At 46.9% G+C, this 26,337-nt stretch overlaps 1 protein-coding gene across 2 annotated transcripts; it reads left to right on the top strand.

The window, feature by feature from the left end:
* The first annotated feature begins 364 nt into the window (after window positions 1–364).
* LOC115460288 (regulator of G-protein signaling 9-binding protein B-like) lies at window positions 365–23,107 on the top strand. 2 transcript variants are annotated; one of them, XM_030190085.1, is made up of 4 exons: window positions 365–459; window positions 19,018–19,173; window positions 21,991–22,050; window positions 22,215–23,107. In XM_030190085.1, the coding sequence occupies exons 2-4, from the start codon at window positions 19,141–19,143 to the stop codon at window positions 22,443–22,445; spliced, it is 324 nt and encodes a 107-aa protein (XP_030045945.1). In that variant the 5' UTR covers window positions 365–459; window positions 19,018–19,140; the 3' UTR covers window positions 22,446–23,107. The 2 variants fall into 2 exon arrangements, with proteins under 2 accessions (XP_030045945.1, XP_030045946.1); XM_030190086.1 differs by lacking the exon at window positions 19,018–19,173 and having other exon boundaries at window positions 378–459.
* Window positions 23,108–26,337: the final 3,230 nt, after the last annotated feature.

Below are 26,337 nucleotides of genomic sequence, written 5' to 3'. Positions count from 1 at the left end.
GGTGTTTTGAATCAAAAGAGTTTACTTAAAATAGAGACAAAGATTTAAATCTCAACATCTACAATAATATAGACAGATGCAGAGAGCAAAATTAGTATCAAACACTTATAGTCTTATTTGTTTCTTTAAGGCTCTCGACTGCTTTAAGACTCCTTCTTTTACATAGTTTACTCCAGATGGGAGCATCACTGTCAGTCTCTTTTCTTTGTAGATCCCAGGGACATCATATGTGTCCCCTCCTGCCTCTCAGGACCAGGATCCTTTGTTTATCCTACTTCTCCAAATTGCTTCACTCCTTTATCTCCCTCTTCAGATTTGGCAGTGCGCTGGTTCCCTATTCCAGTTTGTACCTTCATGCAAGTACAGAAGCCTCAGCAACTCTGTTACTGTTCACCACTCCTTTTCTCCTCCTGGTAGAATGGCTGAGCTGGCCAAAGACCTTCTGCCTATTACTCAATGGTATGATGGCCAGGGAAGCAGGAGCCACAGATAAAAAGAATTCTAACAGGGCTGGGGCTTTATATCAGTCACATTTTCCCTCCAAAAGTGGTCTCCTCCCAATTCCAACAGGGCTGGGGCTTATGACGGCCTGAACATTATGGACTCTTGGAGGGGCATAATCGAACGTCGCCGGCGATCTATTTTGGCGGCGATGCTAAAGCTGGCCGTAACCGTATTATCGAAAAAGATGGCCGGCCATTTTTTTTTTGATAATACAGTTTAGCCCGGCCAAATGCCAGAGGTCGTCGGGTTTGAGATGGCTGGTTTTGTTTTTCAGCGATAATGGAAAAAAATGCCGGTGATCTCCAACCCGGCGACATCCAAGGCATTTGGTTGTGGGAGGAGCCAGCATTTGTAGTGCACTGGTCCCCCTGACATGCCAGGACACCAACCAGGCACCCTAGGGGGCACTTCTAAAAATGTTTTAAAAATATACAAATACCTCCCAGGTGCATAGCTTCCTTACCTTGGGTGCTGAGCCCCCCCCCCAAATCCCCCCCAAACCCACTCCCCACAACTTTACACCACTACCATAGTCCTTATGGGTGAAGGGGGGCACCTACATGTGGGTACAGTGGGCTTTGGGGGGGTTTAGAGGGCTCAACACCACCACAAGTGTAACAGGTAGGGGGGGATGGGCCTGGGTCTGCTTGCCTAAAATGCACTGCACCCATTAAAAACTGCTCCAGGGACTTGCATACTGCTGTCAGGGAGCTGGGTATGACATTTGAGGCTGGCATACAGGCTGGCAAAAAAGGTTTTTATTTTTATTGTTTTAGTGTGGGAGGGGGTTGGTGACCACTGGGGGACTATGAGGAGGTCATCCCCCATTCCCTCTGGTGGTCAGTTCGGCTTGGTCGTGAAAATAAAAGGACCAAGTAAAAGCGGTGAAATACTGATTAACGCCGCTTTTTTTTTCCATTATCCGCAAAAGCCGGCCATCTGGTAGCCACGCCCATGCCCGCCCATGTCCCGCCTTCGCTACACCGCCGACATGCCCCCTTGAACTTTCGCCATCGCGGCGACGGGAAAGCAGTGATGGTGTCAAAAAAGCCGCTTTCGATTATACCGATTTTGCCGCTTTTGAGAGATCGCTGGCCATCTCCTGATTTATGTCGGAAGATGGCCGGCGATCACTTTCAAAAATAAGCCTGTTGGGCAAATTCATTCCAACTGAAACTGAACACTGAAAAAACACACTGCCTCACCCTCTCATCTCAACATAACAACTACAAACCCACAACCATAAACACTCCAGGAAACACCCTCCATATCTTAGACAGCCTAAAAATACTCGGAGTCACAATCAACCACAACCTTACCCTTGAGAGCCAAGTAAACTCCGTAATAAAGAAAATGTTCTATTCAATGTGGAAACTTAAATGATTAAAACCTTTCTTTCCAAGAGAAATTTTTCGAAACCTAATACAATTAATTGTCCTAAGCCATGCAGATTACTGCAATGGAATCTACACGGGATGCTAAGAACAACTCACAAAAAAAATCCAGACAGCCCAAAACACAGCAGCCAGGCTGATATTTGGTAAAACACGTTTCAAAAGTGCTAACCCCCTCAGAGAAAAGCTGCACTGGCTCCCAATCAAAGAAAGGATCATCTTCAAAATCTGCACTTTGGTCCACAAAATTATCTACAGTTTGACAAAAGGGGCACTTTGGTACTGGGGCATTTTGGCACTGGGATTCCTCAGCACTGACACTTTTTTTGGCTTTGGAATACTTCGCCAGCAGGACATTTTGACACTGAGACATTTTGGCACCAGGACACTTTTTTCACTGAAACACTTTGGGACAAGGACAATTCGGCACTTTGCCATTTTAGCAGTGGCATGTTTGACATCAGGAAACTTTGGCACTGTGACATTTTGGCACAGGACTCTTCAGAGTGGGATATTTTGGAACTAGCATATTTTGGTACCAGGAAATTTTGGCACTGGGATATTCAGGCTTGGGACATTTCAGCACCATGACACTTTGTTACCAGGAAACTTTGGTACAGTGCATTTTTGCACTGGCACATTTTGACATCAGGGCACTTCAGCGCGGGCACATTTTGGCATCGAGACACATTGGCATCATTGTATTTGAAAATATGCCTCATTGGCACTGCCACATTTTGGCACCTGGATATTTTGGCACACCCACACATTTCAGCACTATGACATTTTGGTACAGGGATACTTTAGCACCAGGACACTTTGCCACTGGGACAATCATACACTAGAACAGGGACAATTTGACACAGACCAATTTTGGCTTGGGGCATTTTGGCACAGGGACACTTTGGCACTGTTACACCTTGGCAATGGGAGATCTTGGCACTGGGACATTTTGGCACATGGACATGTTGCTCCAGGACACATTGGCACCAAGACATTTTGCAAATAAGATACTTTGCACCTGAACAATTTAGCACTGGGAAACATCAGCACAGGGACAATGGCACTGGGACTTGTGAGTACTGGGACAATTTGGCACCAGTACATTTCAGCAATAGTATATTTTAGCACTGGGACACTTTGGCACCAGCAAATATTGCCACTGGAAGAGTTCAGCATGGCACATTGTTTTGCTTGGACACTTCAGCACTGGAACATTTTTGCACCAGGACATACTGGTACTGGACAATTCAGCACTGGGACACTTTCCAGCTTATTTTCGAAAGAGAAAGACACCAATATTTCGGGAGATGGGCGTCTTTCTCCCACGGGCGCCCAAATTGGTATAATCGAAAGCCGATTTTTGGGCGTCTTCAACGGCAATCTGTCGCAGAAACGGCCAAGGTTGACGGGGGCATGTCAGAGGCATGGTGAAGGCGGGACTGGGGCAAGTTTATCGGCCGAGGAGAGATGGGCATCCTCAGCCAATAATTGAAAAAAGAAAGGTGTTTTTAGCGCGAATTTGGGTCACTTTTTGGACCCTTTTTTTTCACAAACAAGTCCCAAAAAAGTGCCCTAAATGACCAGATGACCACCAGAGGGAATCGAAGATGACCACCCCTGACTCCCCCAGTGGTCACTAACCCCCTCCCACCCAAAAAAAACAACTTTAAAAACTTTTTTTCCAGCCTGTATGCAAGCCTCAAATGTCATACCCAGCTCCATCACAGCAGTATGCAGGTCCCTGGAGCAGTTGTTAGTGGGTGCAGTGGACTTCAGGCAGGTGGACCCAGGCCCATCCCCCCCCCCCCCCCACCTGTCACACTTGTGGTGGTAAATGGGAGCACTCCAAACCGCCCCCAAAACCCACTGTACCCACATCTAGGTGCCCCCCTTCAGCCATAAGTGCTATGGTAATGGTGTAGAGTTGTGGGGAGTGGGTTTTGGGGGAGATTTGGGGGGGCTCAGCATCCAAGGTAAGGGAGCTATGGAATTCAGAGGTAGTTTGCTTTGTTTTTTTAATTGTTACAAGTGCCCCCTAGGGTGCCCGGTTGGTGTCCTGGCATGTCAGGGGGACCAGTGCACTACGAATCTTGGCCCCTTCCACAACCCAATGCCTTGGATTTGGTCGTTTTTGAGCTGGGCGCCTTTGTTTTCCATTATCGCTGAAAAAACGATACCGCCCAGCTCAAATCCGCACAAATCCGATGCATTTGGCTGGCACAAACCGTATTATCGGAAAAAAGATGGACGCCCATTTTTTTTTGAAAACACGGTTTGTCCCACCCCTTCATGTACCCGTTCTCGGAGATAGACGCCCATGGAGATGGGCGTTCGCGTTCGATTATGCCCCTCTTTGTCACCTTCACATTTCAGCACCTTCAGCACCAGCACATTTTGGCACTGGGAAACTTTGGTGTGAGATATTTTGGCACAGGCACATTTTAGCAGTGGGACACTTTGGCAATGGGACATTTCAGCACCAGGATATTTTGGCATGGGACACTTTGGTACAGATATTTTGGCATTGGCAAATTTTGGCACCAGGACAGTTTGGCTAGAGATAGTTTAGCACTGACACATTTTGACACCAAGACACATGGCACCGGGACATTTTGGCACCTGGAAACTTCAACACCAGGAAATTTCAGCACTGGCACATTTTGGCAAGGGACAGTTCAGCACTGACAAATTTTGGCACCAGTATACTGTACATTGGCATGTGACATTTTGGCATCTGTAAACTTCAACACCAGGAAATTTCAGCACTGACACATTTTGGCACTGGGGCACATCAGGACTGGAACACTTTAGCACAGGCACGTTTTGGCACTGGAATGCTTTTGCACTGGGACACTGTGGCACCAGCATATTTTGGTATGGGAAACTTTGGCAATAGGAAAATTTGGCTTAGAAGATTTGGGAATGAGACAGATTGGTATCTGGGCACGTTGATTCTGGGATATTTTGCAGCTGCACATTTTGGCAGCTGGATATATTGGTGCTGGTACATTTTGGCACCAGGAGAATTCACTACTGGCACATTTTATCAATGCAAAAAAGAAAAGCACAACTGGTTCTTCAAGACTGAGACAACAGGATTCCTTTATTTAGATCACACCCGACACTGGCCGTGTTTCAGCATAAGCAATACCTGCCTCGAGGGTCTATTAATAAAACATATAAATTAAAATCAAACATAAAATGTAAAAAGCATATATACAGAAATATAAAATGTACTTATAGAAGAACACATACATAATAAAATAATGAGCATCTATAATCAACAGTAAAATATGAAACATCATTATCACTGTATGCTTCATAAGTCCTAGTGATGTAAGATACAAAGTACAGCTTTTGTGACCGGTGTTAATAAAATGAGAGTCACCAAACCATTGTGAAAAAATGAAGAAAAACACTACCATGCATATAATTAGATAAAGAAGAGAAAAGTATAATCTAAATCCAAAAAGAGAGACTGCCTTACCCAAGTTCAATATCAAAGTACACAAGTAGGGAGTACACTAAAAACAATTTCCTATGTTATTATACAACTCCTATGGGAGAAGAAGGAGAAAAAAAATTTATATATAAAATTTGAAACAGTCCTCATGAAATGAGCACATGATCTATTGTCCAATATAAACAACAGTGAAAGAAATACCAAAAATATGCCTAATAGATCTAAACATTTGGTTAGAAGGTCTATAAAAAACAATGCCGCTTCGCCAAATCTACATGCCCGTGGTTATGATGAAGCACCTCCAGTGCCAACATTAACAATCTAAAATATAAAGAGTGAAACAGCTGTGGAATGAACCCAGACTAGGAGAATAAAAGATATTGCGTCCACCAAATTATGTTGTCTTGAGTTTAAAAGAACAAGGTTCCAAAAACGGGAAAGCCATATTTTCCTGTGAAATTAAAGGATAGACACTGTGGGTCCACTAACACAGACTATAGTAAAAGATTCTGCTGCCACAGAGATATGTTACTTTAAATTAGAGTGACAGAGTCACAAAGGGGAATGGCCATAAATTCACTATTAAATCCAAGGAAAAGAAAGTTGATTCGCTCACATGGAAAGTTAAAAAATGCTTTACTTGAAGGAGCAAAGTCAAAGGCTCCTGTGAGATGCTGTCGGTCAGTGAAATCACCAAAGTAAAAGGTGCTGGCTGCTCATGTGCATTTTAACTTAGAAATGGCACCAAGTAAGGTGATGTAGTGAGGAAGTGATGTCAAATATATGTATTAGCCCCATTTTAGCAATGGACAGTTAAGCTTCAGAACACTTTGGTTCTGGGGTATTTTAGAACTGGAACACTTCAGCTATGGAACACTTTAGCACCAGGACACTTCAGCACCAGGACATTTTAGCACCTGCACATTTTGGCACCAGGATAGTTCAGCACCAGAACATTTTGGCACCAGGGATCTTTGGTGTGGGATATTTTGGCACAGGCATATTTTAGCAGTCAGAAACTTTGGCACTGGGACATTTACATTTCAGCACCATGATATTTTGGCAGTGGGCACTTTGGCACAGGATATTTTGGCAATTGCATGTTTTGGCACTGAGACAATTCGGCACTGACATATTTCAGCACTGGCACATTTTGGCACTGTGATACATCATGACTGGGACACTTTATCACAGGCACATTTTGGCACTGGGACACCTTGGCACCAGCACAGTTTGGTATGGGACACTTTGGCACTGGTAAAATTTGGCAAAGGGGATTTTGGCACAGGACAGTATGGCAATGGGACACTTTGGAACTGGGACATTTTGGCACTGGAATACTTCAGTACTGGCACTTTTTGGCACCAGAAAACTTTGGCTCTGGGACACTTGAGCACTTGGACACTTTGGCACCAGGACATTTTGGCAACAGGACACTTTTTGTACACACTGAAACACTTTGGAACAGGGACAAATTGGCACTTGGCCATTTTGGCAGTGACATGTTTGACACAAGCAAACTTTGGCATGGGACACTTTGGCACTGTGACATTTTGGCCCAAGCAATGTCAGAGTGGAATATTTTGGAACTTGCATATTTTGCTACCAGGACATTTTGGCACTGGGACACTTCAGCCCTGGGACATTTCTGCACCAGAACTCTAAAGTACTGGGATATTCTCCGAGGACAAGCAGGCTGCTTGTTCTCACTGATGGGTGACGTCCACGGCAGCCCCTCCAATCGGAATCTTCACTAGCAAAGTCCTTTGCTAGCCCTCACGCGCCCGCGCGCACCGCGCATGCGCGGCCGTCTTCCCGCCCGAAATCGGCTTGAGCCGGCCAGTCTTCTTTCGTCCGCACTCGGTACGGTTGTGTTTTCACCGTGTCGAGCCCCGGAAAGTCGACCTCGTGCGTCCTTTTTCGACGTGTTTTTTCTTCGGAAAATCCTCACAAACTGTTGGGAAGTGCTCCGGAAGCCCTCTTGGGTTTCGTTTGCCCCTTCCCGTATTTTTCAGATTTGCCCCGGTAAGTTTTCTTTCGTCGTCGGGGTAGGCCTCTTTTCGGCCTCAGTCGAGATTTTTCTCCCTTAAAGTTTTGGTGCTCACTTTCGTCATTTCGGATTTTGATTTCGCCGGCGTGATTTTTCCGCCCATGACATCGAAGCCTTCCAGCGGCTTCAAGAAGTGCACCCAGTGCGCCCGGGTAATCTCGCTCACTGATAGGCACTCGTCGTGTCTTCTGTGTCTGGGGGCCGAGCACCGTCCTCAGAACTGTAGTCTGTGTTCCCTGTTACAAAGGCGGACTCAGGTAGCGAGATTAGCCCAGTGGAACGTTTTGTTCTCGGGCTTTTCGTCGGCATCGGCACCGGGGGCATCGAGTGCATCGATGTCGTCAGCGTCCAGACCTTCTTCCTCAGCTGCTAGTGTATCGGGTGCATCGAGGCATCGAGTCTCTGCATCGGCGCTGAGGCATCGGGCGACTGCATCGACGTCGGTGGTACCGGGACCTCGTCTGCTGATGTCGTCGGACGGTGGTGCATCGTCTGGAGTGCAGGTGAGGGCTGTCCATTCCCCTGCTGGTGGCAGTGAGCCTTCGGGTGGGTCTCCCCCTACCCTGAGGGCTCCTGCGGTACAGCCCCCCCGAGATCGACCTCCTTCGGCCTCGGCCCCGAGGAAGCGATGGCTGGATTCTACGTCCTCCTCGTCGGTGCCGGGGAGCTCCGGTGACATGCTTCGGAAGAAGTCGAAGAAGCATCGACACCGGTCTCCTCCCCGCGTCGGCACCGAGAGCTCTGGGTCGCCGAGGGAGTCGGCACCCAGCAGGCATCGGCACCGAGAGGACCGCTCACCCTCTGTTCAGGAGGTGTCGATGCGCTCCACTTTGGACAGCCCGGAACAGCCTCCACGCCCGGAACAGGTTCTGACGTCGACGCCTGCATCGACCTCTGCCTTTCTCTGCAGCCGCTCTGAACGAGAGCCTCCGGACCGTTCTCCCAAGGATTCTGGGAGAGCTGTTGCGCCCTACCCCTCCGGTACCGGCGGTGCTTGCGCCTCCGGTACCGTCGAGTGTGGCGCCGGCTGGCCCATCGCCCGGGGTGAGGTCCCCGACGTCGGTACCGCGTGCGGTGCCGACTGCGGCCACCTCCCAGGAGGGCTCCCCGACTACGTCGGCGGAGGGAGCTTCGCCGATGCGGGCGAGGGAGTCTACCTCTCGACGCCCCCATCGTGGACGTGGTTCCACGGAGTCGAGTCGGGCACGGTTGCAGACACAGGTCCGTGAACTTGTGTCTGACACCGAGGGTGAGGCCTCGTGGGAAGAGGAAGAAGACCCCAGATATTTCTCTGACGAGGAGTCTGAGGGTCTTCCTTCCGATCCCACCCCCTCTCCTGAAAGGCAGCTTTCTCCTCCTGAGAGTCTGTCTTTCGCTTCCTTTGTCCGGGAGATGTCTACGGCCATCCCCTTCCCGGTGGTTGTGGAGGACGAGCCCAGGGCTGAAATGTTTGAGCTCCTGGACTATCCTTCTCCACCTAAGGAAGCGTCCACTGTTCCCTTGCACCATGTCCTAAAAAAGACATTGCTTGCGAACTGGACCAAGCCACTAAGTAATCCCCACATTCCCAAGAAGATTGAGTCCCAGTACCGGATCCATGGGGACCCAGAGCTGATGCGCACCCAGTTGCCTCATGGAGTTGTGGATTTGGCCCTAAAGAAGGCTAAGAGTTCTAGGGAGCATGCTTCGGCGCCCCCGGGCAAAGACTCTAGAACCTTAGACTCCTTTGGGAGGAAGGCCTACCATTCCTCTATGCTCGTGGCCAAAATTCAGTCTTACCAGCTCTACACGAGCATACACATGCGGAACAATGTGCGGCAGTTGGCGGGCTTGGTTGATGCGCTCCCCCCTGAGCAAGCCAAGCCTTTTCAGGAGGTGGTCAGGCAGCTGAAGGCGTGCAGAAAATTCCTGGCCAGAGGGGTGTATGACACCTTTGATGTTGCGTCCAGGGCCGCTGCTCAAGGTGTGGTGATGCGCAGGCTCTCATGGCTGCGTGCCTCCGACCTGGAGAATAGACTCCAGCAGCGGATTGCGGACTCGCCTTGCCGTGCGGACAATATTTTTGGAGAGAAGGTCGAGCAGGTGGTAGAGCATCTCCACCAGCGGGATACCGCATTCGACAAGTTCTCCCGCCGGCAGCCTTCAGCATCTACCTCCACAGGTAGAAGATTTTTCGGGGGAAGGAAGACTGGTCCCTACTCTTCTGGCAAGCGTAGGTACAATCCTCCTTCTCGACAGCCTGCGGCCCAAGCTAAGCCCCAGCGCGCTCGCTCTCGTCAGCAGCGTGCGACTCAGCAAGGCCCCTCGGCTCCCCAGCAAAAGCAAGGGGCGAGCTTTTGACTGGCTCCAGCAGAGCATAGCCGACATCCAAGTGTTCGTGCCGGGTGACCTGCCAGTCGGAGGGAGGTTGAAAGCTTTTAACCAAAGGTGGCCTCTCATAACCTCCGATCAGTGGGTTCTCCAAATAGTCCGGCAAGGATACACCCTCAATTTGGCCTCAAAATCTCCAAATTGTCCACCGGGAGCTCAGTCTTACAGCTTCCAGCACAAGCAGGTACTTGCAGAGGAACTCTCCGCCCTTCTCAGCGCCAATGCGGTCGAGCCCGTGCCATCCGGGCAAGAAGGGCTGGGATTCTATTCCAGGTACTTCCTTGTGGAAAAGAAAACAGGGGGGATGCGTCCCATCCTAGACCTAAGGGCCCTGAACAAATATCTGGTCAAAGAAAAGTTCAGGATGCTTTCCCTGGGCACCCTACTTCCCATGATTCAGGAAAACGATTGGCTATGCTCTCTGGACTTGAAGGATGCCTACACACACATCCCGATACTGCCAGCTCACAGACAGTATCTGCGATTTTAGCTGGGCACACGTCACTTCCAGTACTGTGTGCTACCCTTTGGGCTCGCCTCCGCGCCCAGGGTGTTCACAAAGTGCTTGGCTGTAGTAGCAGCAGCACTTCGCAGGCTGGGGGTGCACGTGTTCCCATATCTCGACGATTGGCTGGTGAAGAACACGTCCGAGGCAGGAGCCCTGCAGTCCATGCAGATGACTATTCGCCTCCTGGAGCTACTGGGGTTTGTGATAAATTACCCAAAGTCCCATCTTCTCCCAACACAGAGACTCGAATTCATAGGAGCTCTGCTGGATTCTCGGACGGCTCCCGCCTATCTCCTAGAGGCGAGAGCCAACAACTTGTTGTCCCTCGTCTCGCGGGTGCGAGCGTCCCAGCAGATCACAGCTCGGCAGATGTTGAGATTGCTGGGCCACATGGCCTCCACAGTTCATGTGACTCCCATGGCCCGCCTTCACATGAGATCTGCTCAATGGACCCTAGCTTCCCAGTGGTTTCAGGCTGCTGGGGATCTAGAAGACGTGATCCACCTGTCCACGAGTTTTCTCGAATCCCTGTATTGGTGGACGATGTGGTCCAATTTGACTCTGGGACGTCCTTTCCAAATTCCTCAGCCACAAAAAGTGCTGACCACGGATGCGTCTCTCCTGGGATGGGGAGCTCATGTCGATGGGCTTCACACCCAAGGAAGCTGGTCCCTCCAGGAACGCGATCTACAGATCAATCTTCTGGAGTTGCGAGCGATCTGGAACGCTCTGAAGGCTTTCAGAGATCGGCTGTCCCACCAAATTATTCAAATTCAGACAGACAACCAGGTTGCCATGTACTACGTCAACAAGCAGGGGGGCACCGGATCTCGCCCCCTGTGTCAGGAAGCCGTCAGCATGTGGCTCTGGGCTCGCCGTCACGGCATGGTGCTCCAAGCCACATATCTGGCAGGCGTAAACAACAGTCTGGCCGACAGACTGAGCAGGATTATGCAACCTCACGAGTGGTCGCTCAATTCCCGTGTAGTGCGACAGATCTTCCAAGCGTGGGGCACCCCCTTGGTGGATCTCTTCGCATCTCGAGCCAACCACAAAGTCCCTCAGTTCTGTTCCAGGCTTCAGGCCCACGGCAGACTGGCATCGGATGCCTTCCTCCTGGATTGGGGGGAGGGTCTGCTGTATGCTTATCCTCCCATTCCTCTGGTGGGGAAGACTTTGTTGAAACTCAAGCAAGACCGAGGCACCATGATTCTGATTGCTCCTTCTTGGCCGCGTCAGATCTGGTTCCCTCTTCTTCTGGAGTTATCCTCCGAAGAACCGTGGAGATTGGAGTGTTTTCCGACCCTCATCACACAGGACGAAGGGGCTCTTCTGCATCCCAACCTCTGGTCCCTGGCTCTCACGGCCTGGATGTTGAGAGCGTAGACTTTGCCTCTTTGGGTCTGTCAGAGGGTGTCTCCCGCATCTTGCTTGCTTCCAGGAAAGATTCCACTAAGAGGAGTTACTTCTTTCTATGGAGGAGGTTTGCCGTCTGGTGTGACAGCAAGGCCCTAGATCCTCGCTCTTGTCCTACACAGACCCTGCTTGAATACCTTCTGCACTTGTCTGAGTCTGGTCTCAAGACCAACTCTGTAAGAGTTCACCTTAGTGCAATCAGTGCATACCATTACCGTGTGGAAGGTAAGCCGATCTCAGGACAGCCTTTAGTTGTTCGCTTCATGAGAGGTTTGCTTTTGTCAAAGCCCCCTGTCAAGCCTCCTACAGTGTCATGGGATCTCAATGTCGTTCTCACCCAGCTGATGAAACCTCCTTTTGAGCCACTGAACTCCTGCCATCTGAAGTACTTGACTTGGAAGGTCATTTTCTTGGTGGCAGTCACTTCAGCTCGTAGAGTCAGTGAGCTTCAGGCCCTGGTAGCCCAGGCCCCTTACACCAAATTTCATCATAACAGAGTAGTCCTCCGCACTCACCCTAAGTTCTTGCTAAAGGTCGTGTCGGAGTTCCATCTGAACCAGTCAATTGTCTTGCCAACATTCTTTCCCCGTCCTCATTCCTGCCCTGCTGAACGTCAGCTGCACACATTGGACTGCAAGAGAGCATTGGCCTTCTACCTGGAGCGGACACAGCCCAACAGACAGTCTGCCCAATTGTTTGTTTCTTTTGATCCCAATAGGAGGGGAGTGGCTGTGGGGAAACGCACCATATCCAATTGGCTAGCAGATTGCATTTCCTTCACTTACGCCCAGGCGGGGCTGGCTCTTGAGGGTCATGTCACGGCTCATAATGTTAGAGCCATGGCTGCGTCGGTAGCCCACTTGAAGTCAGCCTCCATTGAAGAAATTTGCAAAGCTGCGACGTGGTCATCTGTCCACACATTCACATCTCATTACTGCCTGCAGCAGGATACCCGACGCGACAGTCGGTTCGGGCAGTCAGTTCTTCAGAACCTGTTTGGGCTTTAGGATCCAACTCCACCCCCCGAGGGCCCTGTTTGTTCTGTTCCAGGCTGCACTCTCAGTTAGTTGGTAAATTTTTTAGGTCAATCTCAGTTATGTCCTCGCCGTTGCGAGGCCCAATTGACCTTGGTTGTTGTTTTGAGTGAGCCTGGGGGCTAGGGATACCCCATCAGTGAGAACAAGCAGCCTGCTTGTCCTCGGAGAAAGCGAATGCTACATACCTGTAGAAGGTATTCTCCGAGGACAGCAGGCTGATTGTTCTCACAAACCCGCCCGCCTCCCCTTTGGAGTTGTGTCTTCCCTTGTCTTGGTTTTTGCTACATATGAGACTGGCCGGCTCAAGCCGGTTTCGGGCGGGAAGACGGCCGCGCATGCGCGGTGCGCACGGGCGCGCGAGGGCTAGCAAAGGACTTTGCTAGTGAAGATTCCGATTGGAGGGGCTGCCGTGGACGTCACCCATCAGTGAGAACAATCAGCCTGCTGTCCTCGGAGAATACCTTCTACAGGTATGTAGCATTCGCTTTTCAGCACCATGACACTTTGTTACCAGGAAACTTTGGCACAGTGCATTTTTGCACTGGGTCATTTTGGCACCGGGACATTTTTGCAATGGCATATTTTGACATCAGGGCACTTCAGTGCAGGCACATTTTCACATTGAGACACATTGGTATAGATGTATTTTGACACTGAAAAATTCAATAGAATACTTTAGCATAGAGACAATTCAGCACTTGTACACTTTGGTTCCTGGACAATTGGACACTGGCACATTTTGGCACAGGGACAAATTGCCACTGGAACATTTTTCACACTCAAGACTTCAGCTCTGGAACATTTGGCACTGGGACACTTTAGCTCCAGGAAGCTTTGACACCTGCACATTTAGGCACCAGCACATTTTGGCACTGGGGCACTTTGGCACCAGGTATTTTCAGCACCGGGACATTTAGGCACAGGGACACTTCTGAACTGGGACGTTTTGGCATTGGAACAATTCAGCATGAGACATTTTGGCTCTGGACTCTTTGGAATGGCACATTTTGGCCATAGTACAATTGGAAACTGTTTCAGTTCTGTACTAGCACGTTTTGGTATCTGGGCACTTCAGCACAGGCACATAATGGCACTGGGATACGTTGGCACTGCTACATTTTGACACTGGGACACCTGGATATTTTGGCAACCCTACATTTCAGCACCATGACATTTTGGTACAGGGACACTTTAGCACCAGGACACTTTGTCACTTGTCACTCATACACTGGAACAGGGACAATTTCGCACAGGAAAATTTTGGCATGGGACATTTGGCACAGGGACACCTTGGCAGTAGGAGATCTTGGCACTGGGACATTTTGGCACCTGGACATGTAGTCTCCAGGACACATTGGCACCAAGACATTTTCCAATTAGCATACTTTGCACCTGAACAATTTAGCACTGGGAAACTTCAGCACAGAGACATTTTGGCACTGGGACTTTTGATCACTGGGACACTTTGGCACTGGGCTATTCAGCCCTAGTACATTGAAGCACCAGGACATTTTATTTGTGGAACACTTTGGCACTAGGACATTTTGACACTAGAACACTTCATCAACTGCACATTTTGGCAGCTGGACACTTTGGTATTGGGACACTTTGGCACAAAGACATTCTGACTCCTATACATTTTGGAACTACCATATTTTGGCACCAGGTAAATTCACCACTGGCACATTTCAGCACTGGACAGCTAAACTTCAGATCATTTTGGTACTGGAACTCTTCAGCTCTGGAACACTTTAGCACCAGGACACTTCAGCACTTGGACATATTGGCACCAGCATAATTTGGCACTAGAACACCAGCATTGGGACATTTTGGCACTGGCACAATTAAGCACCAGGCTATATAAGCACCAGGACACTTCATCACTGGGACATTTTGGTATTGGGACAATTCAGCACCAGTACATTTTAGCAATATCATATTTTGGCACTGGGACACTTTCAGGCTCATTCTCGAAAGAGACGGACGCCCATCTTTCGACACAAATCAGAAGATGGACTTCCTTCTCACAGGGTTGCCCAACTCAGTATAATCGAAAGCCAATTTTGGGCATCCCCAACTGCTTTCTGTCATGGGGATGACCAAAGTTCATGGGGGCACGCCGGAGGTGTAGCGAAGGCGAGAATTGGGCATGCCTAACACATGGACGTCCTCGACCCATAATGCAAAAAAAAAAGGGCATCCCTGACGAGCACTTGGATGACTTTATCTGGTCCTATTTTTCTTACGACCAAGGCACAAAAAGGTGCCTGAACTGACCAGATGACCACAGGAGAGGATCGAGGATGACCTCCCCTTACTTCGCCAGTGGTCACTAACCCCCTCCCACCCTCAAAAAAAGTTTTTCAAAATATTTTGTGACAGCCTCTACGCCAGCCTCAAATGTCATACTCAGGTCCATCACAGGTTACTGGAGCAGTTTTAGTGGGTGCAGTGCACTTCAGGCAGGCGGACCCAGGCCCATCCCCCCCGTTATGCTTATGGTGGTAAATGTGAGCCCTCCAAAACCCACCACAAACCCACTGTACCCACATCTAGGTGCCCCCCTTCACCCATAAGGGCTATGGTAGTAGTATACAGTACAGTTGTGGGTTTTGGGTTTTGGGGGGGTTGGATGGCTCAGCACACAAGGTAAGGGAGCTACGTACCTGGGAGCAATTTATGAAGTCCACTGCAGTGCCCCCTATGGTGTCCGGTTGGTGTCATGGCATGTCAGGGGGACCAGTGCACTACGAATGCTGGCTCCTCCCATGACCAAAGGGCTTGCATTTGGTCGTTTCTGAGATAGGCGTCCTTGGTTTCCATTTTCGCCGAAAATCAGAAATGACCAAGTCTAGGGACAACCATCTCTAAGGACGACCTAAATTTCAAGATTTGGGCGTCCCTGACCGTATTATCGAAACAAAAGATGGGCGTCCATCTTGTTTCAATAATACGGGTTTCCTCTCCCCTCCATCAAGACATTTTGCGAGGACGTCCTCAGCAAAACTTGGGTGTCCCTTTCGATTATGCCCCTCTTTGTCACCAGCATATTTTGGCACCAGTAGAATGCAGCATGGCACATGATTGTGGTACTTGGACACTTCAGCACTGGGACATTTTTACACCAGAACATTTTGGAACCGGGACAATTCAGCACTGGGACAGTCACCTTCACATTTCAGCACCAGGACAGGTCAGCACCAGCACATTTTGGCACTGGGAAACTTTGGTGTGGGATATTTTGGCACAGGCACATTTTAGCAATTGGACACTTTGACACTGGGACATTTCAGCACCATTATGTTTTGGCATGGGACTCTTTGGCACTGGGACATTTTGGTGCTGGGCATTTTGGAAACTGGGACAATTCAGCACTGGGACAGTTTGGCTACTGCATATTTTGGCACCAGGACACTTCGGCACAGGAAATCTTGGCACTGGCATATTTTGGCACTGGGATACTTTAACACTGGGGCAGTTCAGCATGGACACATTTTGACACTAATACACTTTGGAACTGGGACATTTTAGCACCTGGAAACTTCAGAACCAGAAAACTTCAACACTGCCATATTTTGGCACTGGGATACATCAGGACTGGGACACTTTGGCACCAGCATATTTTGCATGGGACACTTCGGCACTGGGACAATTTGGCATAGGGACTTTGGGATGGAACAGTTTGGCACTGGGACACTTTGGTACATTAACATATTGCACCTGCGCATTTTGTAATCTGGCCATTTTTGTATTTGGTTGCTATGGCACTGATAAATATTTTGAGACTGGTACACTTTGAAACCTGGCACTACAGTATTGGAACACTTTGCCACTGGGACATTTAGGCACTGGCACATTTTGTCATAGGAACAATTCTTCACAGGCACAATTGTACACTCAACACTTTAGCTCTGGAACACTTTGGCACCAGGACATTTTGTCACTGGGAAATTTCAGCACTGGCATATTTTGGCACCAGAACACTTGGGCTCTGGAAAACTTTAGAACTGGGACAATTCAGCACCAGGACATTTTGGCACTGAGACATTTTAGCACCAGGACACTTTTTTGCACTGGTGCACTTTGGCATGAGACAATTTAGCACTGGGCCATTTTGGCACTGACACATTTTGGCACCCATTATCTTTCACATGGGACACTTTGGCATTGTTACATTTTGGCACTGGGACACTTTGGCAATGGAACACTTCAGCCCTGGGACTTTCCGCACCATAAAACTACAGTACTGAGATAGTTCAGCACCATGACACCTTTTTACCAGGAAATTTTGGCACAGCACATTTTGGCACTGGCACAATTTGACATCGGGGCACTTCATCAAAGAGACATTTTGTCACTTTGACACATTGGCATTGATGTATTTTGGCACCAGGACACTTTGGCTATGGGATATGTTGGCACACAGACATTTCAACACTGGGAAATTTTGGTATAGGGACAATTCAGCACAGAGACACTTCAGTACTAGCACTCTTTGGCTCTAGGACAATTTGACACTGGCACATTTTGGCACAGGTACAATTTGGTATGGCACATTTGGGCACTCAACACTTTAGCTCCAGAATACGTTGGCACCAGGACAATTCAGCACCAGGGCATTTATGAACTGGCATATTTTGGTACCTGGACACTTTGGCACTGGCACATTTTGGCACTGGAACACTGCAGCTCTGGAACTCCTTAGCACCAGGACACTTCAGCACCATGACATATTGGCACCAGCACATTTTGGCACCAGGACAACTGCACTGGGACATTTTGGCATATGGACCCTTCAGCACTGGGACATTTTGGTGCTGTTACATTTTGGTAACTGGTACAAGTCAGCATTGGGACAGTTTGGCACCTTCATATTTTGGCACAAACACATTTTAGCAGTGGACACTTTGGCACTGGGACATTTCAGCACTGACACATTTTGTCACCAGTACACTTTAACACCAGTTCATTTTGACATGGGACACATTGGCACAGTGAAACTTTAGCACTGGGATGCCATGGCAGTGAGAGATCTTGGCACTGGGACATTTTGTCACCTGGATACTTTGGCACTTGGAAATTTTGGCACATGAACATGTTTGCTCCAGGACACTTTGGCACCAAAATATTTTGCAAATGGGTACTTTGCACCTGAACAATTTAGCACCAGGAAAGTTCAGCACAGGGATATTTTGGCACCAGGGCTTTTGAGCACTGGGACACTTTGGCACCAGTACATTTCAGCAAAAGCATATTTTAGCACTGGGACACTGTTGCACCGGCAGATTTTGGTACCAGGAGAGTTCAGCATGGTACACTGTTTTACTTCGACACTTCAGCACTGGGACAGTTTGGCACCTTCACATTTCAGCACCATGATAGTTCACCACCAGTACATTTTGGCAATGGGGAACTTTGGTGTGAGATTTTGGCAACAGGCACATTCTAGCAGTGGGACACTTTGGAATTGGGACATTTGAGCAGCAGGATATTTAGGCATGGGACACTTTGGTACAGATATTTAGGCACTGTTGTATTTTGGCACCAGGACATTTTGGTACCTGGAAGCTTCAACACCAGCAAATATCATCACTGGCACATTTTGGCATGGGACACATTGGGACTGGGTCACTTTGGTATCAGCATTTTTTGGCATGGGAAAATTTAGCATAGACTATTCTGGAATGGGAAACTTTGGCACTGGGATACTTTGATATCAGGACATTCTGGTACTGACACATTTTGACAACCAGACATTTTGGTATTGGGACACTTTCAGGCTTATTTTTGAAAGAGAAGGATGCCCATCTTTCGACATAAATCGGAAGATGGGCATCCTTCTCACAGGGTTGTCCAAATTGGTATAATCGAAAGCCGATTTTGGGCATCCACTGACACATTTTGGCATTGAAACACTGTGACTCTGGAACTCTTTAGCACCAGGACACTTCAGCACCATGACATATTGGCACCAGCACATTTTGGCACCAGGACAACTGCACTTAGACTTACAAAGTTCCATGGGTTACTATGAAACTTTGTAAGTCTAAGTGCTTTGAAAATATGCCTCCATGAGGAGACGATCCAAGATGGCGGCGTAATAGGGAGCGCGGAAAGTCGCTCCAAGAACCGATCTGAGAGGAAAACTATTGCTGATAAAATGCCCCATACTAAAAGGAAGGGGTTGACGAGGATAGTTCCCCCACCTACCTCGACTCCCTCATTGATTCAGACGGGACTTGACCGTTTTTTCATGCCGATTTCCCAAACAGGCAGAGATGTGGATCCTATAGCGGGGCTCCTTGGGGAAGTGGAGGACCCACTGGGAGAGGATGTATCTCTCTCTCCACCATCGATTAGTAAACCTCCTTGCCCAGCATCGTTGACGAGTACCGATGTGGATCAGCGCCCTACCGGAAGTGTTTCAGGTGAGATCCACGGTGAGGGTCGGGAAGTTCCACAGAAGACGCTGGGAGCAGAGGCAGGGACCTCAGAGAGAGCGCAGGAGGTAAATCTCGAAATGATTTGGGTAAAGCTGAACAGGATGGATATGACTTTACAACAAACATCGGGAGAAGTCAGTAACTTTAATAAGAGATTTGGTGAGTTAAATGCAAAGGTAGACCTGATAAAAGAAGAAATAGCTGGAAAAATGACTGTTATCCAAAAGAATATAGATTCTCGTCAAGAATTTAAAATAAATGTGGTGAAAGATAATGTTGAACTTCGGAGACGAAGGGAACAAGTTGAAAACTTTAATAGAAGGTTAAATTTACGTTTATTGAACTTTCCCAAACTATTAGGGATTACTCCACTAGATTTATTCAAAAGATATTTGAATGAGGTGTTGAAAATGCCTTTGGAAGCTATGCCCCCTGTTAATAAAATATACTACATTCCTACTCCTAAAGGAGAGATTGGGAAAAGTCACGAAGCTCAACTTATGAATTTAGATCCTGGAAACATTTCAGCTATACTTGAACAAACACTGGATGAGACAACAGAAAGGTCTACATTGATAGTGTCTTTAATATTTGAACAGGATTTAAACAACATAATGAAACAGTACTTTATGAATTTAAAAACCTGTTTTGGGGTATTAAAGTACAGATTTTTCCTGATGTTACAAAATCGACTCAGCAGAGAAGGAAAGCCTTCTTGGCATTGAAATCAAGAACTGTTGAGATAGGAGGGATGTTTTTCCTGGCCTATCCGTGTAAGTGCCTTGTGAGACTGGGTCAGGTTAAATATACATTTTATTCACCAGATGCCCTTAAATCTTTTCTTGATTCTAAACAGTTGTAATATTACAAGGAAATATTACGCCACTTTATTATTTCTGCGAAATTATTGTTATATGTTCCCCTAACTCTTTTCGTCTCCTCCAATAATGAGGTCTAAGGAAGCAATAATTACTATGTTAGTTAAGAATTAAGATTATTTATGAAGTAGGTTTTACTTCTTTAAGTTGTTTTCTTTAAGGAATGTTATTATTTCTGTATAAATTGTACTATGGCTGCATTTCAATAACAAGTGTATTCTTATTAAAACATTTAAAATTAATAAACAAATTGAAACAGAAAAAAAAAATATGCCTCCATGTCACCTGGATACTTTGGCACTTGGAAATTTGACACATGGACATGTTTGCTCCAGGACACTTTGGCACCAAAACATTTTGCAAAAGGGTACTTTGTACCTGAACAATTTAGCACCAGGAAAGTTCAGCACAGGGATGTTTTGGCACCAGGGCTTTTGAGCACTGGGACAATTCGGCACCAGTACATTTCAGCAATAGCATATTTTAGCACTGGGACACTGTGGCACTGGAAGATTTTGGCACTGGGATACTTACTTTGACACTGGGACAGTTCAGCACTGACACATTTTGACACCAGTACACTTGGGCACCGGGACATTTTAGCACCTGGAAACTTCATAACCAGAAAATTTCAGCACTGTCATATTTTGGCACTGGGATACATCAGGACTGGGACACTTTGGCACCAGCATAATTTGCATGGGACGCTTCGGCACTGGGAAATTTTGGCATAGGAGATTTTGGGATGGAACAGTTTGGCACTGGGACACTTCGGTTCATTAACATTTTGCACCTGTGCATTTTGAAATCTGGCCATTTTTGTATTTGGGCACTTTGGCACCGATATATATTTTGAGACTGGTACACTTTGAAACCTGGCACTAAAGCAATGAAACACTTTGCCACTGGGACAGTTAAGCACTGGCACATTTTGTCATAGGACAAATTATTCACAGGCACAATTGTGCACTCAAAACTTTAGCTCTGGAACACTTTGGCACCAGGACATTTTGTCACTGGGAAATTTCAGCACTGACATATTTTGGCACCAGAAAACTTGGGCTCTGGAAAACTTTAGAACTGGGACAATTCAGCACCAGGATGTTTTGGCACTGAGACATTTTAGCACCAGGACACTTTTTGCACTGGTACACTTTGGCATGGGACAATTTAGCACTGGGCCATTTTGGCACTGACACATTTTGGCACCCATAAACTTTGACATGGGACACTTCAGCTCTGGGACATTTCAGCACCATAAAACTAAAGTACTGAGATATTTCCTCACAATGACACATTTTTACCAGGAAATTTTGGCACAGCACATTTTGGCACTGGTACAATTTAACATCGGGGCACTTCATCACAGAGACATTTTGTCACTTTGACACATTGGCATTGGTGTATTTTGGTACCAGGACACTTTGGCTATGGGATATTTTGCCACACAGACATTTCAGCACTGGGAAATTTTGGTACAGGGACAATTTGACACTGGCACATTTTGCCACAGGTACAACTTGGTATGGCACATTTGGGCACTCAACACTTTAGCTCCAGGATACTTTGGCACCAACATGTGCATGCATGGGTGTCAATGTAACCACACAGGCACATGTGACCCAGCAGAGCTTCATGGTGCCTTTTCTCTACCCGCAGTAGTAGCAGGGGTTGCTGGATATGAGGGCCACAAAAATGGATTGCAGGGGCTGCATGCAGCCCCGGGACATGTTGAAGACCTCTGCTGTAGATGGTTGAAGTCAGTCTGATATCTATAGACTGTGTTGCAACTCGGGCTTTTAGGCAGAATTTTGATATTTGCATGCATATGTGCACATGAACGCTGCTATTCTACTCACTTGTGCAAGCAATTATCGTGGAAATGTTAATGCCTACCTTATTGGCTTACTCCCCATGTTTATAGATGAACAGAAACATCCTCAATAACAGGTTCTGTTGCTGGAGTGAAATGCAGCTAAAAATGGTAATTATACTTTCTATCCCTGTGCTATGGGCGTTAAATTATAAAATATTAGGATTGCATTTATACAGGTGCTGTATAAATGTACATTCCTGCCACTTGTGGCACTTTGCATAAGACATCTGCTAATGATTCTATAGTAATAAACACTCTATTCTTTTTTACAGGTACCATTTTTTTTAAATAGCTTCCTGAGTCTACATGTCACAAATGTAATCTCTGATGAAACAGTAACCTCTATAGAGCAGAAGAACCTGGACAGTGAAATTGAAAATGTGGACAGAATGATCTATGACATGGAGATGAAAGTCAACGCTCTCTGGTGGACTCCAGAGGCTAGTGCTGTTGTGTGTGATAATTTCTCCTCCTTGGTGATTCCGATTTCCCTGGAAGAATAAAGCCAGCCTTGCTGTGATAGAGGACAGTTCTTTGTGTCTCTTGTTCTCTGTACTATGGTTCTCATTGTTATGATGTTTTCCATGTCTGTTGTGCACCTTGCATGATTCACAATGAATTTAAATGAAATGGCAGCAGGCAACTGATCACATGAAAGCAAATCTTTAAATAATAATTTTGTTGGCTAGTAAACACACTTTTTTTTCTGTATGTTACATTATTGCTTTGCAAAAGAGCTCTGAATATGTGTAAAAGGGCACAGATTGTTGTCCATACTATAAGATTGTGATCACTGTACGATTTCTGTAAAATGGATTAGAAATTATACCCTCTGTTGGAATTCTTAGTGATTGCAGGAGCTGAAGCATCTAACCATTGCTGAAAATACACTTGCTTATTACATGAAGAGTGAGAGATTTAAAGCCTGGTTTTGCACAGGTTGCCTAGATAGGAAATGTCATAAATTGTAGTATACTTTAATCTTCCATTGACAAGCAGGACTGAATCAGGTAAACAAGTGGGTGATGTACTCATACTTCTCTGGCACAAAACAGCTCTTCTTCCAGAGCTCAGATCTTAAAGTGTGTGCCCCTTTTCATGTCCAGTAGCTTCCTCATCTTCTCAGTTTTTATTCTGCTTAGCCAAATGGACATTAAATGAAGGTCTCCAGATAATGTTTTTATCAAATTATGTTTGTTGTTTATTGTCAGGTTTGTTTTAATTGAACGTCTCTTTATTATACTCTAAAACATTTATTTTAAATTTTATTTTTATTTTCAATCATGTTGCAGAAGTCAGGGTTCAGACCCTGCCTCCAAGGTGGCGAAAAAATGCGTAACTTTGACAAACATTCAAAAGTGTCTAATCTGCTTGGGTGCATTTGGATAATCTTCACAACCACTATCAAGCTGAGAAATGGCAGCTTCAAATTCACAGACTTTCAGTGACATCAGCCTCAGGCATGGAGGGCTAATGCCATAAGGCAGTGGGGAATCAATGACTCACCCCAGGGGAAAAAGTACTTCGGTTGGAGATTCCTGGTGCCTTTATTCTACTGTTCCTGCTTGTTGCCACCTGCCTGTGAACCTGATTCTGAACCTGGAATTATCTTCTGCTTGCTGCCTGCCTGCGAACCTGAGCTTGAACCTAGTATTACCTTCTGCTTGCTGCCTGCCTGTGAACCTGAGCCTGAACCTAGGATTATCTTCTGCTGGCCACCTGCCTGTGAACCATAAACCAGAACCTGATACGGAACTCTGCTTTCTCAGCTTGCTCCTTTTATTTTCCTGTTGCCTGAATCCTCTAAGAAATGTCAGCCGCCTGCACCCAGGGGCTCAACCACTGTGGAATGGCGGTCACCGCAGGTGAAGTGCTGGGCTTTCCGACTGCTGGTCCTGGAACAGAACTTAGCACCTAGTCTCAGGGTTTGCTGGTTCCAGAGCAGCTCACATGGAGGGGCATAATCGATTGGGGCCAGCCATCTTCAAGGCCGGCCCCGTAAAGTGGCGTCCCGACCGTATTATCGAAACAAGATGGCCGGCCATCTTTTGTTTCAATAATACAGTCGGAGTCGGCCAAATCTCAACATCTGGGCCGGCTTTAGAGATGGCCGGCATTGGTTTTCAGCGATAATGGAAACTAATGGTGGCCATCTCAAACCCGGCCAAATCCAAGGCATTTGGCTGTGGGAGGAGCCAACATTTGTAGTGCACTGGTCCCCCTCACATGCCAGGACACCAACCGGGCACCCTAGGGGGCACTGCAGTGGACTTCAAAAATAGCTCCCAGGTGCATACCTCCCTTACCTTGTGTGCTGAGCCCCCCCCAAATGCCCGCCAAAACCCATTCCCCACAACTGTACACCACTACCATAGCCCTTATGGCTGAAGGGGGGCACCTACATGTGGGTACACTGGGTTTTGGGGGGGTTGGAGGGCTCCCATTTACCACTACAAGTGTAACAGGTAGGGGGGGGATGGGCCTGAGTCCACCTGCCTGAAGTGCACTGCACCCACTAAAAACTGCTCCAGGGACCTGCATACTGCTGTCATGGAGCTGGGTATGACATTTGAGGCTGGCATAGAGGCTGGCAAAATAATAATTACAATTTTTTGGGGGGGGTGGAAGGGGGTTGGTAACCACTGGGGGAGTAAGGGGAGGTAATCCCCGATTCCCTCCGTTGGTCATCTGGTCATTTGGGGCACCTTTTGGAGGCTTGGTCCTAAAAATAAATGGACCAAGTGAAGCCGACCAAGTGCTCGTCAGAGCCGGCCTTCTTTTTTCCATTATCGGCCGAAGCCAGCAATCTCGTAACCACGCCCCGTCCCACCTTCCATACCCTGCCAAAACACCCCCTTTAACTTTGGCCGGCCCTGCGACAGAAAGCAGTTGAAGCCGGCGAAAATTGGCTTTCGATTATACCAATTTCGCCAGCTTCAGGAGATGGCCAGCCATCTCCCGATTTGTGTCGGAAGATAGCCGGCCTTCTCTTTCGAAAATAAGCAGGCTAGCATAACAAAAGAGGCTATTAGAGCTAAAAGAAAATTCTTTGGAAAAAGGAAGGATCTGACTGAAAATAATAAGATATGGCACAATGAAAGGCAAGTCAAATGCAAACAGCTGATAAGGAAGGCAAAGAGGGACTTTGAAAAAAAGATTGCGTTGGAGGCAAAAAACATATGGTAAAAACTTTTTTAGATATATTAAAAACAAGAAGCTGGCAAAAGAATCGGACTGCTAGATGACTAGTAAAAGGGGCACTCAGGGAAGACAAAGACATAGCGGAGAGATTAATTTAATTCTTTACTTCAGCCTTCACATAGGAAGATTTTGGAGAGCTACTGGTGCCAGAAATGGTATTCATAGCTGAGGAGTCACAGAAACTGAATGAAATCTCTATAAACCTGGAAGATGTAATGGTGCAATTTGACAAATTGAAGAGTAGCAAATTGACTAGACCAGATGGTATTCATCCCAGAGTACTTATAAAATTGAAAAATGAGCTTGTGGAACTATTTTAGTAATATGTAATTTATCTTTAAAATCAAGCATGGTACCAGAAGAATGGAGGGTGGCCAATATAATGCCAAATTTTAAAAAAAAGTTCCAGAGGTGATCCGGGAAATTATAGACCGGTAAGCATGATGTTGAGGCAGTCAAAATGGTAGAGACTATTATAAAGAACACAATTACAGAGCATATTCAAAAGCATGGGTTAATGAGACAAAGCCAACATGGATTTAGTGAAGGGAAATCTTGCCTCACCAATCTATTACATTTCTTTGAAGGGGTGAACAAACATGTGGATAAAGGTGAGCTGGTTGATATTGTGTATCTGGATTTTCAAAAGGCATTTGCCAAAGTACTTCATGAAAGACTCCAAAGGAAATTGCAGAGACATGGGATAGAAGGTAGTGTTCTATTGTGGATTAAAAACTGGTTAAAAGATAGAAAACAGAGGAGAAGGATAGATAGTGTGGTTCCCCAGGGGTTTGTGCTGGGACCACTGCTTTTTACTATGTTTATAAATGATCTAGAGATGGGAGTAACTAGTGAGGTAATTAAATTTGCTGACGGCACAAAGTTATTCAAAGTTGTTAAATCTCAAGAGGATTGTGAAAAATTACAAGAGGACCTTACGAGACTGAGAGACTAGGCATCCAAATGGCAGATGACGTTTAATGTGAGCAAGTGCAAAGTGATGCATGTGGGAAGGAGGAACCCAAATTATAGGTACGTAATGAAAGGTTCACGTTAGGAGTCACAGACCAGGAAAGGGATCTAGGTGTCATCATTGATGATACTTTGAAACCCTCTGCTCACTGTGCAGCGGCAGCTAAGAAAGCAAATAGAATGTTAGGTATTATTAGGAAAGGAATGGAAAACAAAAATGAG

This window comes from Microcaecilia unicolor, chromosome 1, assembly GCF_901765095.1.
Source record: "Microcaecilia unicolor chromosome 1, aMicUni1.1, whole genome shotgun sequence".
NCBI classification, from domain to species: Eukaryota; Metazoa; Chordata; class Amphibia; order Gymnophiona; family Siphonopidae; genus Microcaecilia; species Microcaecilia unicolor.
Note: the sequence above shows the minus strand (reverse complement) of the source record. Positions and strands in the feature narration are given on the sequence as shown.

What these genes read in the sequence shown, in the direction of transcription:
- LOC115460288 (XM_030190085.1), top strand. Translation starts at nt 19,141, where the DNA reads ATGTGGATCAGCGCCCTACCGGAAGTGTTTCAG. An exon ending in CCCTACCGGAAGTGTTTCAG is followed by an intron (nt 19,174 to 21,990) that starts GTGAGATCCACG and finishes CCATGTTTATAG; the next exon opens with ATGAACAGAAACATCCTCAA. An exon ending in GTGAAATGCAGCTAAAAATG is followed by an intron (nt 22,051 to 22,214) that starts GTAATTATACTT and finishes TCTTTTTTACAG; the next exon opens with GTACCATTTTTTTTAAATAG.